The sequence below is a fragment of the Silurus aristotelis genome (genome assembly GCF_946808225.1).
Source record: "Silurus aristotelis genome assembly, chromosome: 15".
NCBI lineage: Eukaryota > Metazoa > Chordata > Actinopteri > Siluriformes > Siluridae > Silurus > Silurus aristotelis.
The window spans coordinates 11706742-11725142 of NC_139588.1; the positions used below are offsets into that span (position 1 = coordinate 11706742).

At 36.2% G+C, this 18401-nt stretch overlaps 1 protein-coding gene across 11 annotated transcripts in view; it reads right to left on the bottom strand.

Moving 5' to 3' along the window:
* syne2a (spectrin repeat containing, nuclear envelope 2a) overlaps nt 1-18401 on the bottom strand; it is a 57860-nt gene that overhangs the window by 12930 nt on the left and 26529 nt on the right. For 7 of the 11 annotated variants that reach the window (XM_083562046.1, XM_083562045.1, XM_083562048.1 and 4 more), the window contains 18 exons: nt 18144-18299; nt 17417-17587; nt 17025-17158; nt 15297-15501; nt 14266-14448; nt 14042-14155; nt 13228-13382; nt 12008-12155; nt 11680-11774; nt 10957-11188; nt 10341-10535; nt 8274-8390; nt 7572-7838; nt 5386-5547; nt 4265-4431; nt 1728-1890; nt 1056-1243; nt 814-964 (listed from right to left, as the gene is read on the bottom strand). In XM_083562046.1, the coding sequence (XP_083418172.1) occupies nt 814-964; nt 1056-1243; nt 1728-1890; nt 4265-4431; nt 5386-5547; nt 7572-7838; nt 8274-8390; nt 10341-10535; nt 10957-11188; nt 11680-11774; nt 12008-12155; nt 13228-13382; nt 14042-14155; nt 14266-14448; nt 15297-15501; nt 17025-17158; nt 17417-17587; nt 18144-18299 (3003 nt within the window). The remainder of the gene's footprint in view (nt 1-813; nt 965-1055; nt 1244-1727; nt 1891-4264; nt 4432-5385; nt 5548-7571; nt 7839-8273; nt 8391-10340; nt 10536-10956; nt 11189-11679; nt 11775-12007; nt 12156-13227; nt 13383-14041; nt 14156-14265; nt 14449-15296; nt 15502-17024; nt 17159-17416; nt 17588-18143; nt 18300-18401) is intronic. The other 4 variants (XM_083562050.1, XM_083562051.1, XM_083562049.1 and 1 more) reach the window with 2 other exon arrangements.

Genomic DNA, 18401 nt, shown 5'->3' on the forward strand with positions numbered 1-18401 from the left:
AGCCAGTAACAGGAATCTACTGTATTCCAGTATTCTCACCTCTCTATGTTCTACCTCTGTTCTGCCATTATCTTATAGTCTGATTAAATTAATTTATATATATATATATATATATATATATATATATATATATATATATATATATATATATATATATATATATATATATATATATATATATCTCATGTGGACAAAAGTTTGTGGACACCTGAACATAAAATTAATATGTGCTTTTTAAATATATTACTCCACATTTACAGTTCCACATTTACAGTATACATACACATACACTAGATTCTGGAGTGTATGTGTATGTGTTCTAAAATCTTCTTTAAGCTTACTTTGTGCACAGGGGTACAGTCATGTTGGAAAACATTTGGGCCTCCTTGTACAAGTAAGAGTAAAATTGAATTCTACTACAAATAAAAATCCTATACAATTGGGCCTTCAACTTTGTGCTAACAGTTTGGTGAGGTCCAAATGTATCTTTGTCCATGTAGTGTTTTTATACAATGTTGTATCAATGTCTTATTGCATATTGCTCTTTTAAACCCTTGCCAGTGTCCCCTCTTTTTACTGATTTTCGTTGATTATTTACACATACAATTTGAATCAAAATTTTATAATAAAATAAAATTTATTTTAAAAACAAACAAAAATAAAATAATAAATACAATTTTAAAATGATCAATCAATCAATCAATAAATTGTGATTCTATATAATATATATATATATATATATATATATATATATATATATATATATATATATAATAATCACTCTATCATGTCTCAAATGACACTGAATCTCACCTCATATTTCTTGAGTTCGTCTTTAGCCACGGTGTAGAGAGCATCAGATGATGCTGGTTCAGGGGTAGCATGCTCAGCTATGTTCAGCCAGTCTTCAAACTGCAGATAATCTTCCTGAAACTTACACCAAAGCCTCCAGGTCTCCTCGATCCTGAAAGATTTAGATGATATTGTATGTTTATTATACAATAGATCATTTGTAGTATGGACTGTAGTAGGAATGAAGTATGCCTACTCCTTACCTGATCTTCCTCTCTAAGGACATAGAGCAGATGTTTCTCCAGCGTTGGTCCAGATTGGAAGTGGTCTGTTGGATGGAATCATGTTCACTGTTGTCGCTGCAAGCATCCTCATCATGCAGCAGCATGTCACACAAAGTGAGGACTGATGTTATGTTTTCTGTGTGCTGTTCAATGTCCCGCTGCAGCTCCTGGACACACAGAGGTATTGGTGTTGAAAGGCATAAACTGTTTGGAACTTACAATGCGAGAAATAATTACATTTTATTATGACCCTCAAATGCCATTTAATAGTTCTTGTACGTTATTATGTACATTACTGAAAACGTGAATTTCGTGCTGATTATCATGTAGTCAAACAGTTTGACTGGAACTAATACTGATCCTCAGCAGAGTGAAGAGTAAGCAAGGAGTTTCAAATTTTCAACAGTGTTTATATAATTAATATAATATATTATATATGCCTCCGTTTTTAAAGAACTTGCATCTGCCTGAGAATCTGGGGATTATTGGGTTGCAAAATTTCAGTATTAACTCTTCGGGTAACATTATTTTTTTTACTGTCATTTTCTGTGATTTGTTAAAAAAACCAACATAAACACTAAACTAAATACTAAAATTATTTTACTATTTTACTAAAACTAAAAAAAATTAATAAATCTAAAACTAGCTTGCCTGATGCTCTTCCAGTCTCTTCTGGATCTCGTCTCCATCGCAAATGCTATAGTGTGCAGGCTTGGACAGCTCTGCTTCGATGCGAGACAGCCAGCTCCGCAAGTTACTCATGTTCTTATCAAGTTGTTGCACAGCAGCCAGAGTCTCTTTGAGCTTGTTCAGTCTGAAAACAGATACAAAAGTGGTAGAAATAATACAAATACATTTGCAAACAATTCCATTCCTTCATACACCAACAGAAGGAGCACTACAATTTCGCTAATTTGCACTGTGTTAATGCATAAATGCAACTTTACTAAGGCTTCTTAAAAGGTACCTTAAAAGCTGCATTTTCTTTGTTGTCCACTGAAAAGCTTTTATCTATCCTGCACAGCCTAAAGTGTCTCCCTGTCTCTCAAAATGCACCATGGCAACGTACTACCAACAATGCCTTCGCTCAAAACAAGTAACCATAGTTACCCTCACTTCCGACAAAGCACAAGAACACTGCAGTTCAAAAGTTGGGTCTAGAATAGAGCTGTACTACAAGTAAAATTAAAAATAAATTAAATGAATGTTGATGGATTTTGTTAAAATTGTAATATGAATTAATTGTTTATTGTAATTAGATAATAAAAATCAGGGCAAAGAAAATCTTGTCAGTGTAATGATTGTTCATAAGCTCAACCGGAAACTGAGTCTGATGATCTCTGCTCAAACCCAAACTGGCTGTGAACGGCTGCTTTGTGCTTTACAGGGATTATACAGTTGCATTGTAATGGTACAATCAGAAGCTATTGAGTGCAGAATTGACAGCATGGTATTGTGAACATGGCCTGCTGCACACTTGAGGGAATACTGCTCACCTGACCCCATTGTGTCATATAGCTAATTTGACATGACATCTCTCGCCACTCAAAATCCCCCTCTAACCTCTTTAAACACACATAGACAGACACATAAAGGCTGTGGAGTGACTGCAATATCAAGGCCAACCATATGGCAAAGCCAACACTAGTAATAGTAATAATCTCCCTGCCTCCACTGCTAGCACCATCTGGCTGACTCTGACTCTGCCTGTCCATATCATGGTCTACATAAGTGAATTGATTCATAAAAGGAATGCACCTCAGTAAAAGGCTCTTAGGCTGTCCCAAAATCCCTATTTTCTTCTCACAAACTATTAGCTTTGGGGCACAATATCACCCATACAGGCAAAATATGTAATTGTGAAAAAGCTAATTTGGTCACAGTGCTATAGGGTAGAAAAACACAATAGACAAAAGATTTTCATGTAAAACATTTGATACATGAAATCAACCACAAATTGAAACAAAACTTGTACTTATATAACTTATACACCAGCCTGTGTGGTGATTTTTGATATGTATATTAAGCGTGTAATTTAGTGTACCAGTGTTGATTATTCATTGATAGAGACTCAAAGCACTTTCGTACGTCACTCTGGACAAGAGCGTAATGCCGCAAATGTAAATGTAAATGGTGATGCCCTTGTGAGGACTACCAAGAAATTTGTGTCTTGCCTACAGTCAAGCATAGTGGTGGTACCATCATGGTCTGGGGCTGCATGAGTGCTGCTGGTACTGGGGAGGGTAACATGGGTTTCAATATGTACTATGACATTCTGAAGCAGAACATGATGCCCTCCCTTCAAAAACTGGGCCAAAAAGAAGTTTTCCAACATACTAACAACCCCAAACACACTGCCAAGATGACAACTGCCTTGCTGAGTCTAACATCCAGCAGCTCCTTGATGTCATTATGGAAGTGGAAGAGGATCCCAGCAACAAACTGTGCAAATCTGGTGAATTCCATGCCCAGAAGGATTAGAGCAGTGCAAGATAACAATGGTGCTCACACACAATATAGACAAAGTTTTGACATGTTCACAGGGTGTACTCACTTTGTTGGCAGTAATTTTGACAAAAATGGCTTTATTGAGTTATCGAGTTATTTTCAGATGACAGTAAATCTATGCTGCTATACAAGCTGCACACTACTCTAAAATATATCCAAGTTTAATTTCTATAGTATTGTGAGATGTAATTAAAGGGTTGCTAAAATGTTAGGGGCGTACTCATTTATGTGAGATAATGTATGTATTATTTAATGTCAAGTTATTATTTGTTTTTTGTTTTTTTGTGAATTGCAGATAATTAATTATAGAAGTATTAGTTAAAAACCAGATTTCAGGATGCTGCTGAACACAAGCAAGTGAAACCTTTTAACGTGAATTATATGGATAATAAATTTTTTCTATTTAGGTAACAAGACTAAGTTGATTCACAAAGACACTTTGTTATATTTTACAAAGATATTTTTGTTATAGATACTTAAGCTTTTTTAGTGAATAATAAATAAACAGATCCAACTAAACCCCCTGCAATTTGTACCCTGTATTAAATGTTATCTAGTAGGATACCATATCAATTAGAACCATGTAAATGCTGAAAACTGTATGGTTGAGTGGACACAGGTGATTAATACAAAAACACATAAGACCCATCATGCACCTCTTGTATTCCTGGTTTTCTCACCTGGCCTCAATGTGGTCAAACAGATGCTGCCAACGATCATTGGCATCTTGCAGCATGGAATGGACAGTGGCCTCTTTAGCTTGGTCTTTAGCTAAAAGGAGTTGCTCCCCCAGCCGCTTAAGATGGCTCTTATTCTTGCTGAAGAGGTTAATCTCCTCCATGCAGTCCTGGAAAAATACAAACAATGAGCTTCAGCTGCTTTTAAAAGGAAGCTGGGATGTTTTACTTGCTAATAAATCCATCTCAAACACAGCCTTGGTCTATGCCTAGCAGCTGTCAAAACTGCGTGACTTGGCTCTTAGGGTCTCTTATTAAAAACGGAACATTTCAAGGTGCCTTCATTTGGAGAGGCACAGACACTTTTTTCTCTGTATAACTGGTGAGCTTTTGTGGCTTCACCTGTTTTGTTCAGTTTGGCTTTGCTTATTTTGATCAGCAATTCACTAGCTGTTGCCAATAACGACATCCAGGAAAAACAATGGCTGCTTTCAGGTCTCTGATAATCACTGGGCCACTGTGAAGCTAGTGAAAGAACTCGACAATAAACTATGTGCTAATGAGTGTCCTGTGTATAATGTAACACTTTAGATTATGAGAGGAGAGGTGACATTGTTGTGAAAGAACAATAAGTGTCTTATATTCTACATGAATGGTTAGTGCTGACACTACAATTTCACATATTTAGTTGTTTGGCCAAATCCCTAGCATTGTTCAGTTTAATTAAATGATAGTGTGGAAAGAATTAAACGTAAAAAAAAAAATCCATAATTTTTTAGCTTATTTACTTGTTAGCAAATAAGAACATATATTATATTGTTAATGTATTCAATAAAACACAGCCAAAAGTATAGTGTGATGTCTCTCACAAAAAGAAGCCCAATTATGTTCTGTAGCAATCATTTAATTAACATTTAATTACACATGACAGTTGGTCTAACTAGTAAATATTATAGGAGAGTAGTATCTCTATGAAATCCTGATCTCAAAAAATTGTCCAATCTTATACCCAGTCCTGCCTCAGGATACCTTCAATCCCTCTCCAATATCCAACACGTAAATGTCAACAACACGTAACAACACGTAAATTAAAAGTAAATCACAGCCCAGATGGTTAGTGTTACCTTTTTCAGTTTCTCAACCATCTCCTCGATGCTGAAGTAATCACTGCTGTGCATAACCTTTCTCTCCATCTGGGCTAACAACTCGCAAAGCTCCTTGTGTTTGTCGTTGAAAACGGTCCATGCATTCAGGTGGTCAGCGATCTCTTGTTTGCGTTTGGATACCTTTACACAAAGACATATTCAGGATGATATTGATTTATCAGCAAGTGTGAAAGCAAAAAATACATAAATAATCACAAAACTTGTTCTTTCAATATGTACTCATCGGTCTTGTTGCTAGATTTTAGCTGTTGTGGATGGTCTCACAAATATACCATAAAGATTTACTATTTCAAAACATCTGTGCCCAAAAATCACCCTTAATTTACTGGGAAAATCTTAGCTGGTTGGTGTAGACTTAAGAAGTGCAAAGAATCATAAACATAAACACCTCCTTCTTAAGTCTGGTTCTTAATGCCATTACAGAGAGTTTTTTCTTGTGACTGTTTTGCCTCTGGATTACTATAATGCTGCTCTGAGATTATTGTTAAAAGCGCTAACAGAAAATGTCTAATCCTTTCTATAATAAAGGAAAGTTCTTTGTCGCTTTAAAAAGCTCAAAAGTGGACAGGCAAAAATGAATGTGCCAATTCAATTGTATTATACGATCATAGTTTTCTGAAAGAAAAAAAAAAAAAGGAGGCCTACCTCATACTAAAAGGATTACACAAGGGGCTTTTAAACAGAAACCTTCATGTCATGGATGAGATACAGTTAAGTTATAAATAAAAGTTAAAGCCACTGTAGCTACAAGCACCGCTTGACAGTAAGGGCTCCTTTATTAGTTTCTGCAAGCACCATAGCACAGTAGGGGACATTAACGGTTCAGTTCCCTCAGTCCCTATGTCATTCAAATGGTGCTGAGTCTTAAGTGCATCTTTTTCTCAGAATTCCATTAACGTCACACCTGGAAACTTGAAAGAAGTTGAAACGGCAGGATCTTTGTCTGCCATCTTATCGACAATATATTGATAGGCAGAGTTACTAACAGCACAAGTAAAATTAACCAGGTTTATTTCTTCTTTATTACTGGTTTCTAAGTGAATGGAGTCTCCTGCTAAGCATTCACAGTGGAAGCATCAGGTTCATTTCACACCCAATGCTTTAATTATTGTGCCTTTTAATGCAATTTTATGAACTGGGTTTCACAATTTAACATAGCAGATAACTATTCCCCAGAGGCAATGATCTATTGTGATTCCCAGTTGCTCAGAGGGACCCGTGTTATCCACTCAATCGCACAAAAGATCTAGACCTCAAAGCCTGAGCATGGCCCTGCTTAGCCATCTGCTATCCAGTTCTAGTGACTGAGTCCACCTGCAACCTGTTGTCATCAAAGACACACACACACACACACACACACACACACACACACACACACACATGCACGCACGCACGCACAACACACTTACAGTACCAGAGAAAAGATAACCAGTAAAATGTTACTGAGGAGCAAAACAACAAACCCACACTGAAAAACAAACCCACAACAATTCAAAACAAAGCAAATTTAACAGGGCAATTAGCTAAAAAATCAACCAAATAATGGAGTCCACATTTGGTCTGCAGACGTGAGGACAGTAGAAATGTCAAAAAGAATAGCGGTGTAAATAATTAAAGAACAAGAATACAAAAAACACTCTGTAAATAAACAAAGAGTTTGGAGGCAAACTTATTAAAATATATGGATATCATATTTATAAAGGGAGATGCAATTTTTTTCAGTCGTGTAATTTGGATAACAAACATTAGTTCACCTTCCTGCTAGCTGTAAAATCAATGTTAAATTATTTCTTAGCTTCATTTACACATGTAAATCCCACTTAAATAGACTGGATTCTAAGAACAACCATGGCTTTTTGGTAAAAAACAAAACAAAAAAAGAAAAACAGGTAATACAGACATTGCTGGATTTCACTTTAACTAACTGCAGCCATCCAAGAGTTTCCACAGAGCAGCCCCCATATCAAAGTGATCACTATTTTATTTTAAAGCTATTTGTTTTCAAAACAAGTCACATTTTAAATTTTCCCTCTCTTTTCTTATGTGTAGGCTGTGCATTCTCTCCCCCGATTTTTTTCAGGGGCCTTGTTTGCCAGAACACCAGTCAGTCCCCTGCCCCAACAACTCCCCTCTATTTTGCTCACCTTCAGGCAAAGTTCCTCCCACTGGCTGTGCAGTTCCTCCACCTGCCCCTGAAGAAGCACAATGTCTGTGGGCAGGACATACTGTGAGATGTCTGCCTTCATGGTAACCAGCTTCCTCAATCCTTCAGCCCACAGCTCCAAAGCGTTCTCGTCCTCCTGCATTAACACAGCAGTTGACACTGAGCTGAATCCCTGCTCCTGCTGCAGCCTAAGCCTAGTCCTCTCTCTCTCTGTCACTCTGTCACTAGCAGTCAGGATTAAGGCCTGCTGGGGGGAAGGCAGGAGGCGGAAAGGGGGAAATGTGGGTGAGTGGAGAACAAGGGGGCAGGGGCAGAGGGAGGGACACTTTCAAATCGACAATAGCCCAGTAGGGGTAGTGATTCTTTCCACAATTTCTTGGAGCTACAGCTGATTTTTTTGGCTTGCTAAAGAGTTTCTATTGAGCTACATAATGACAAAACCCCTTTAATCACTCAGGACAATTAGACAAGATCAACTCTATATGATTACATCAGTTTAAGTGTCCTTTAAATAGCCTTGACACATGCTAATGGTTGCTAGAAAACATCAATCACCTTTTCTACTGTGCAGGAAAAAAAGCATTGGGCATGACTTATTAAATTTTTTTTTCTGAGTATCTGAGTATAATTTTTATAAATTGGTCCAACACACGTAGGCACTATTTCAAATAAAATCAAGTACCTTTATAAGCTTCTCCTGAAGTTCTATGTTGTCTGGGGGGGGCTGCTTTAGTCTAAGAGAAATCTCTCTCAGATGGAGCGCACTATCAGCAAGTCCATCCTCACAGCAACTCCAATTCTAGAACAGAGCAGAAAAAAATTTATGTGGAAGTTTTTTATAAAATTTTATAATATGCTTTTGCATTTATATACTAATGCATATATATATATATATATATATATATATATATATATATATATATATATATATATATATATTTCTTTTTTCTTTTTTTTTTCTTTTAATTAAGCCTTTTAGTTTCTAGTTTCTTCATTCCATTCTCTTCTCAGCATTTGTCTACTACAACAGTAACATGTCTGTTTTTAAACTTGATTAACTGTGGCTTTACTATGTTGAAATGCTTGTTTTCAATATGTATATATTGATATTTGATATTGATTTGTATATAAGATTATATAAGACGCACCTGTCTATAAGCCGCAGGTGTCTACACTGAAACTAATAAACTTTACACAGGCTTTAACAAAAGAGAGTGCCTGTTACACTGTGTAACGGGTGAAATATGTTGTGGCTCCTTTAAGAGCAGAGCGGCATTTTGGGAATAGCCTGCCGCCGCATTTTCCCGATATCACTGCATGTGTGCAAGACCGAGGATTATGTCCTTATTATTTTCTGATGCTCATTTCTAAGTTTCTTTGACTAACCCGTAACGCTGTTGCTAAGAAAAATATAAAAGCACGAGTTTTGGAAAACTGTCTGTACTTATATGATTTCTGTTGCAACTGGAGTTAGCGAGCTCTCCCATGACCCAGATTCAGAACACAGGCGAGGTGCGTTTTCTCGTTTCCGTTCGGTAATTTCATTGGTCTAATGTTATGTCGCTCAGTTTTTTGGCTTAAAGTTTGTGAAACCGGGAAAAACCCAGGAAAAATTCATAAATGTGCCGCTTCGTTGTTTAAGCCGCGGGGTTCAACACATTCAAAAAAGTAGCGGCTTATAGTCCAAAAAATACAGTCTAATTCCAGAAAATTCCTCCCACAAACTTACCATTCTGCAAATCTGTCTTTTAAACTTTTTGGCAACACTGCACTTAAAGTTGCTTACAATTGTGACAACTGGCATAAAGCTTAATGAAAATTAACTTGCCTAAAAGATACAGGTGACAGACTGTACTCATCATATGACTTTGTAATCACCTAATGTCACATAAGGTTAAATTTGATCATGTCTTCATGAAAATGCATGATGGTAGCGCTATGCATATTTTACTATTCCTCAGAAAATAGTTTAATGGATCAACATAATTGCATTAAACACATCCAACATTTATTTTGCTGCAGTTACATGGACATTATATCAATATGTAGGAGCTATATAAATCTATATAATCACTTTTCTAGAGTTTACAATAAACCTTTATTCCTGAGTCAGTTTTAGTGATAATGGCTTATACACAATAATGGATAGAGAGATTTGGTCTTGCAAATTAATGTAAATTTCACCCATTTGCAGGCAATATCTGCAACACCATTCCACTGCTCTAGCAGGTGCGTAAAGGGAAACAATGCTCTTACATTTTATCCTCTGCAGTTAAAATTGAGTATGTAGGTCAGTGGCAGCTAAACAAACCTTTCATGCAAAGCATTGGCTTGGCAGACTCATGCTGTTTATGAATAAAGGATTTACTGAGTCCATGATCAATTTCTTGCATTGGAAATTAAACCTCTAAAAGCCCTGTAATATTTTTAATACTTTGTGTACCTTAGACATATATTTATGGTCTATGAATTCTGTAATGGAAAAATAACTGTGAATGCATCACAGTAACTAAATTCTGTGGTATGTTCCAGGTTAAAATAAAATGATAAAACTTGTACACTACAGCCATTGTCATTTTCCAATATATATTTTGCTGTAGTATGTCTGCATCTACATGATATTTTAAATAGATACATCATTTAAATACAATCTACATCATTATCTTTCCTCCTTCAGATCTACATTTGTGTGACTGCATTATCTAATATTATAAAAATTCCTCCAGTGTGCAGGAATTTGATTGCATACCTGAATGACAGTTTCACAGAGAGCCTTTCTCTTCTCAACCAGACTATTATTTTGTTCCCAGGATTCCTGCAAAGCCCCAATTTCGACCTTCAGCTCAGCCTGTGTTTGTATATCAGCCAGGGGTAAGATCTGCCTGCACACCTGCACAGTCTGGGTGTAAAGTTCCTCATGATCCCTCAGCTTCTCCTTAACCTGCTGTGGGAAACAAAAAAATAAAACAAATGCTTAATACTGCTAGAGATCTTACATAATTTTTATTTAGGCATAGGGAGCACAAAGCGAACACTTCAATTATATATAAAGTGCATACATTAAATGCAGCATTGTTGACCTCTTTTTCTGCTCTCATAGAATGATAGGCATTTTTAAACTATTGTATATCCAGTTTATATCAGATTATCAAATTTATCTGAGCATATCTGCTGTGATGGTGTGAAACACACATTTTGAAAATATGAGAAACAAGGGAGTGGGGTATAAAAAAGTGTAAAAATGCAGTGAATGATGTTATATACAATTTGTTATTTATCATGAACATGAATTCACTGTGCAAGCAGTTACTTTGAAGTTTAAAGTGGAAAGAAAAATGCCTACACGTGCTTCTGTGCAGTCTTACCTCATAGTCCTGAAAAGATTGTTGAAGCTGTTGAAAGCTGCAAGCTGCCAATCCAGCAGGTGACAGTAAATGTTCAAAGTCTTTCAAAAGCTTCCAAAGTCTTTTCAGGCCTGTCCTATACAACCTCCATTGTTCAGTCTGCTGCTCCAAGCACCTGCTACGCTGCTGAACCCTATTCAGTGTTCCCCGCCATCGCTCCTTTAGCCGGGTCAACTTCAGAATCAGATCGTTCCTGAAAAGCCCACAAACCAATATAAACTTTTTATGACACAAAGCTCAAGAATGCACATCTACTAAAGGTGATTTATTTAAACAATCGAATTCAGTTTATCACTTAATTTCTAAATGATGTTCAAAATTAGACATCACATGGACATCTAAACAGAACTTTAACATAAATACATCTCATGAGCAGAATTTAGGGTAAAGTACCTCAAGAAATGTGCCACCACAAAGTAGCAAACAAAACTCTTAAAAAAGTTCTCTATCATTACTGATCAGTGAAAAAAACTGAGTTAAAATGTTTACAATTTCTTAACTATTTAAATAAAAAAATAATTCTGTAATTATGTGATTTACATAGCAATAGATGCAGAATTTAAAAGAGTAAGTGTAACAATTTGTTATTTAATTGTAATTAACAAATTACAAGTAACAAGTACAAGTCATTAATTAATTGTAATTAATTGTCCTGATACTGTATGTACATTCAGTGCCTCTCACCTGTCTTCAACCTGATTTTGATCCAAAAGCCTCAACGCCTCACCGACCACAGCATCTAGAAGCTGCTGGCCAATTAGCACTTCCAGCTTCAGCTTCTGTAGAAATACAATGACAGAACATTAAATAAGTACCCGTCCTCCTAATATGTCATTGATTTTAGCAATTAGCTATGACATATGATGATAAGAATACATTCTTTAATAACCAGATATGGCTTCAGGTCAAAACTGGATACCTGTTAAAACATCACTGTTGTATCCTAACAATGTAGCCAGTGAGTAAGCATAAAAGAGCTGGGATGAAGAATAGAGAGAAACAGACATCTAACCTGGTGTTCAGCAAGCTGTTCTCTCATAGAAGAATCATTTCCAGAAATGTCATCCGTAAGTCTGGATTCCAATTTATCCAGTAGAGCTATCCAAGCTTGCCACTTCTCCTGGAAGCTCTGATTACATAACTGTGCACCAGACATTTCCCTAAAAAACATCACAGCTGTCAAAAACTACAATCCCACAACATAATCACTAGCACACAATCACAAAATACACTGACCAGGAACAACATTGTGACATTATAACATTATGACCAGTGACGTGAATAACACATTATCTTTTCATCATGGCACCTGTTAGTGGGTGGGATATATTAGGAAGCAAGTAAACATTTTGTCTTTAATGTTGATGTATTGGGAGCAGAAAAAATGGGCAAGTCTAAGGATTTGAGTGAGTTTGACAAGGGCCAAACTGTGATGGCTAGACGACTGGGTCAGAGCATCTCCAAAACTGCAGCTCTTGTGGAATGTTACTGGTCTGCAGTACTCGATATCTATCAAAAGTGCTCCAAGGAAGGAACAGTGTTGAACCGGCGACAGGGTCATGAGCAGCCGAGACTCATTGATACGCGTAGAGAGCATCATCCAACAGACGAGTTTTGTAGCTCAATTTACCGAAGAAGTTAATGCTGTTAATGCTCGATGGGTCAAAACTGTTTCGGCAGCAAAAGGGGACCAACACAATATTAGTGAGGTGGTCATATTTGTTATGCCTGGTCAGTGTGCAAACATAATGTAAATGTTAAAATTTATATTTATTTATTTGGCAGATGCCTTTATAATCCTTAGCTCGGGCTACTGTGCATGTACAGTTTGTATCACTGGGGACTTTTTCAGAATCATGCTAGAAGGTTTACACCCTAAGGAGGAAATGGGCTTTTGTTAAAGTGTGTGAGTGGGGTGTCTAACACAAGTATGACCAGGATAGAGTAATTACTGAATATAAATGAATAAATGAATGAATGAATGAATGTAAGAATTAGCTAATCATTTATACAGATTTATACAGATAAAACAGATTCATTAAAGCCCTTTTCTCCAAGGGCAAACAGTAACTATCAGGCAGTATTATGATTTGAACATATCTCATCTACCTCAGAAACTTTACCTCTGAACCACTTCTACCCTAGATTATTCACAAATGTGGATTTCTTTAAATGAAACAATAACCATTAATATGTTCCACAAAACCAATAATCAGTCTATGCAGCACACACCTGTGTCTGTTCATTGCCTTGGTGAAGACTTGCACCCAGTCTGTATTGAGGATCTGCATCTGTTGAGCCTCAGTAGCAGTTAATGGCAATCTGATACTCCGCTCGTTCAGAACGCCGAGGTCAGGGGTCAGTGCACTCATCTCAAAAAGAGCCAGCTTATAGAGCACAAGGAGAGAAAGAACAATTTCAGTTTGCAGAATGTAAAAGATTAGCTGAGAATACATGTATTTTCAAACGTAATCTTATAATACTGATTGATTTCAGTTTATTAGACTTTCTGGATTAAAAACCAAAATATTTTAACAATATAAAAAAAAAATAATTTATTTTAAAACGAATTTACATCGTCAATGTACAGCGGAGCCTCTTATTTATATAATGTCTCATAAAGAAGAGAGAAAGAAAAAAAAAGACTGAAATGAAGTTCCATATTTCAAGGGTCCACATTTAAATTCTAAAATGTTTAAATAAGCTTTAAAATACCACAAGGCTAAAAAATTACATTTCCACAGCATGCTGACATGTTTCATATCAAGGTTATCTTTATCTGTATTTCCTTTACCAAAAATGTTAGCATTTATAAAAACCTAGAAATGTTAACAACAACATTTGAAATCTTATTTTAATAATAATAAATCAATCAATCAATTTGCATTATTATTTGATTATTTGAAACTTGACATGTGATGTCTTTAAACTAAATTTACTTTCTGTAAATGTGATCCCTATAAATACACATGTAAGTGAATTACTGCAAATTCAAAAGTTGATAAAATGTACGTATTAAAAGTCCTGTAAGAGTTTCCTGGGTCACCTTTATCTGCTCAGTGCTTGCAGTAGGAGAGGTCAGCACACTTTCAAAACCTTTGAGACACTGCATTAGTGATTCCAAATCAGTACCGAAAGAGACATGATCTTCCAGGCCCTCCTGTGGGAAATGCACATGTAACCATGTCTTCTTATGGATGTTTTTGATTTGACTGTTTTAAGGCAATGCAGTTATTCGTGCTACTTTGAAACTGTTATTAAATCTGTTACCTGGAGCTGTTCCCGGGTATTAACTAGTGCCTGGCTCAGATGCACAAGATCACGCGAGAGAAGCCTGGCCTCTGATTGGATCATAGGGGCTGCCTGGGGCTCCAACTTTACCACAAGGAGCTTGAAAGCCTCTAGTACGTTTTCAATATTTCCTCGCAATGCTTCCAATTGTACCTCCAGTTCCTGGTTGAAAAAAAAAGACACATATAATATTAAACAAACAAAAAAAGATGTAAAAGGGGGAAAAAAAAGAAAATATGGCATGGAGAAAGAGCTCTGATTGAAAAGATATCCAAAAAAAAAAAAAGGATATATATATATATATATCCACTCACATGTAGTGTACATAAACCTTAAGTAACACAGCACTGAACCGTTACTATACATAATGCATACTCAATGTTTTGTCCATTTCACTTTAGAGATTGTGTACTCTGTGTGTACATGTAATAGTATTCTTATCCCCATTTGATTATTTATAGTATAGCAAGTAATGTTTTCCCACTTGATACTATCAAAGAGTATTTTGTTTACCCCCCCCCAAAGACCACTGCAATGTTTTTTTTAATGGTATTAGTCACCATACATTTTACATTCTCTAATTCTCTCTGAGCTTGTCCAAAACATTTATCTAACCTATCTGTTCTGTGAAGCAGAGCTAGAGAACCTGGAGGTATTTTTAGTCCTGCAAGTAATGCCAGGCTGTAACACAGAACTCAATGTTCCCTTGGGTTCAAAAGCACCACAGTTCGCAGACTAATACACAGTGGCCCAAAAATGTAAAAACTCGAAGCTCTTTCATTCCTCACTCACTCCTGGTATTTTAATGCAATACATATCATTCTAAATCTAGAGATTAATATGTAGCATGCAAATAATTTTTGCCCTTCTAACAATCATGCCTACTCATGTCTTTAGAGCATAAAGAATAACTTTTATTTCATGAACTATTGTTTTTTGCTGGCGGTTTCTTTCCAGGAGGTGTTGTTTTCCTGGTGTGGTTATGGTGTGGATGCTTCCCAGTCACTCACAGTGATGCTGTTGATCCGGCTGTGAAGCTGCTTGATGTCATACTGTTGTTTTTTTAAAAGGCTCAGAAATGCTTGACACTGTTCCCAGTAATGGTTCAAATTCTGAGAGCAGTCTTCATATTGCAGCCTGTACTCCTGCCAGAGACGCTGCTCCAACTGAGCCTTCTGCAACTCCATACTGACCTCAAGTACCACAGCTGTCCACCTGATACACAAACATGCATACATTTAATACATTTAATCTTAGGGTGCAAAGATATCTACTTTTTTAAAGAGATCAAAACAAAACATGTCACAAAAGGGTGTGAGCGAGTGGTCAGATATGACCATGATGTGGTTTAAATTATGAAAAGTAGCACAAAAAATACCCTAGTGGTGGCATTAATAACAGTCCCACACACATCTGATTTGAGGAACTGTCTGTGTGAAAATTCAAAGATGCTTACACTGCTTGCATTTGTGTGTCTGGATTTTATCCATTGTTTTTAATTGTTTCCTGGGGTATATTGGCTGGGATTCATATTTAATAATAAAAAAAAGGTTAACACAAAGCAAAAACATGTACAGTATACTGTACGTTAACTTTGATTTGCCGTTGTATCAGAATTATGGACAGGAACATTGTTTCCCATCAGCCCCAGCACCTCGTGTTTGTTTGTTACTAGTTAATTAGCACTTGTTTTCACTTCTTTCTCTGTTTTTGCTGTTCATGGTTGTCATTCTTCACATTCAGGTTTTGCTTTTTTAATTCATCTGTTTAGTCTTTTGGTGTTTTCAGGTATTTCTATAAATTTTGGACACTAAATTTCTACACTTGCATCTGCTTTATCTTACATCAGAATTTGTAACTTACAATTCAGAACCCCCAACCATGTAAAAAAAAAAAAAAAAAAGAGTTGTGCTGTTGACATTCAGACATTTTCTTCTTAAATCTAGAACACTGACCTCATATATATTCTGCTATATGCATTTAATACATACATCTATTAATGTATTATACTATACAGATCACTGCTTTCAGGAGAAATGCATATAATGTGCAAAAATACACTGTATTTTTTACTTTTTTATAAATGTGCAGCGTAGTCATTAATAGTTTATGAGACACAACATGAACTCAAGTGCATAATGTTCTCCGAGTGAGTCACCACTGGCAGATTTACTGTTTCCAGGAACCAGCATTCCCAATTGGCTCCATAAATTAAGGCACAAAAACATGCACATTGAAAGTTCGATGGGTAAATTACAGAAGTGGAAATTAAAAAAACGGGAAGGCCACTTCAAATTGCCAGACTCTTAAATGCTTATTTATGCTTAAAACACTATGTGTATGACACAAAAACTTTACTGCTTTAGAGCATAAGGCTATGTTCTAGTAGGATTTTTGATTAACCAGAAAATGCATTGAAATCTATTGCAATTTTGTCATGTTTTTACCACTGAATTTGTACAGCTCTTATTATTCCTTCATCTTTTCCACCATTTCACCATTATTGTTTTAAGTTGCCAACTGATGCATGGACACGACAGTGTACATAGAACTAAAAGTTCAACACTGACGTTATAATTCTTTAATCAAACAGGTGTATTTTTTTCTGATTCTGATTCTTAAAGGTCCTTTTGCCATTTTTTGTAGTCATTGCCCATGGTTTTATAAGTAAAATGCAGTACAGCAACTGCCAAAGGTAAATATAGTGGCCAAAGCAGAAGCTGAATGAGCTTACTGACCGTGCTTTCCTTTGATCCAATTCATTAGACAGGAGTACAGCAGCACCAGGGTGGATTTTGTCTTTCAGGTCTGAAAAAAGACTGGCCAAGTTCGTCCAAATCTCCTCTGATGTTTCTACCTCATATTTAAGCTCCTATAAAGCAAATACATGTCGTTGAAGTAATTACTATCTAAATAGACATCATGAGTCTCTCAAGCATCACATCTTAAACACCAGCTCAAGTTTAAAAACAACAATAGTAAGCGCAGTAAATATTATGTAAACACATTTAGAAATTCACTTAAAATTAAATCACTTCTTCTTCTTCTTTCGCTGCTCCAATTAAAGGTTGCCACAGCGGATCATCCATAAGATTAATTCACTCAGGAAGTAAATATTGTTCTTTTGTACCTGAAGCTGATCTACTTGTTCTTTGCTATGCTGTAGTGACAAGTTAGGAATCTTGCTGCACTCCATCTTAAAGGCGGTGCTGATTGTGTGCAGTGCTGCATCCTTCCGTGCTGTTTCCAACTGAGCCCACCGCTCCTTCAGACTGATCAGAACAGCCCGAACAGCACCTATCTGCATAAGGAGAGACCATGATAACATGATATGATAGCGCTAAAATATTTCAACCTGTGAAATACATCCTGACATCCTGCAAAATGTTCTTTATATTTCTCTTTGCAAAATATCATGACTGACAGCAAGCTAAGATATACACACACAAGTCTAAAATGCTGATAGAATGGTTAATTTGGCAGGATTTACCTTATTATTTTTTACATCCAAAAAAGTCGTTCAGTCCTGTTTATTATTAATTTATGTGACTCCATTTTACTATAACTAAATAATAAATACCCATTTTTATCTATACAAAATATAACTGCACCTTCTAAACGGGAATCGCTATCTTTAGGGGTGAACAGTAGATCTTGATAATATTAACTGAATAAAGAAAAGGTCAAACAAAAGGTCACAGGATATGTTAGTTATTGTATGAAATATAAGCCAGTTTTAGGAATCTGTGAGCTCATGTATGTGGAAGAGGGCAAACAGCACTTTCATCTCAGTGTTAAGAAGCATGTGTTGGCCTTTACCCTTCCTGTTCTTTGTGTAGTGTTGAATATGGATGTACCTGTTGCCTCAGAGTCTGGCAGTGCTCACTGGTGTTCTCCACCTCCGCAAAGAAGGTCTGATCGACTGGATGCTGGCCGTCCTTCTGCCCCAAAATGTGAAGTGTTCTTAACTGCAGCAGCTTTGTGGATATTAGCTTTAACTTTTCCTCCTGCTCCTGCAAACAAATAAAATAAAATGTCACTGCATCTCCATACAGTTGTGCAATAATAATCATTGTTATAATTAAAATAATAATACTAATAATAAAAATTATTAT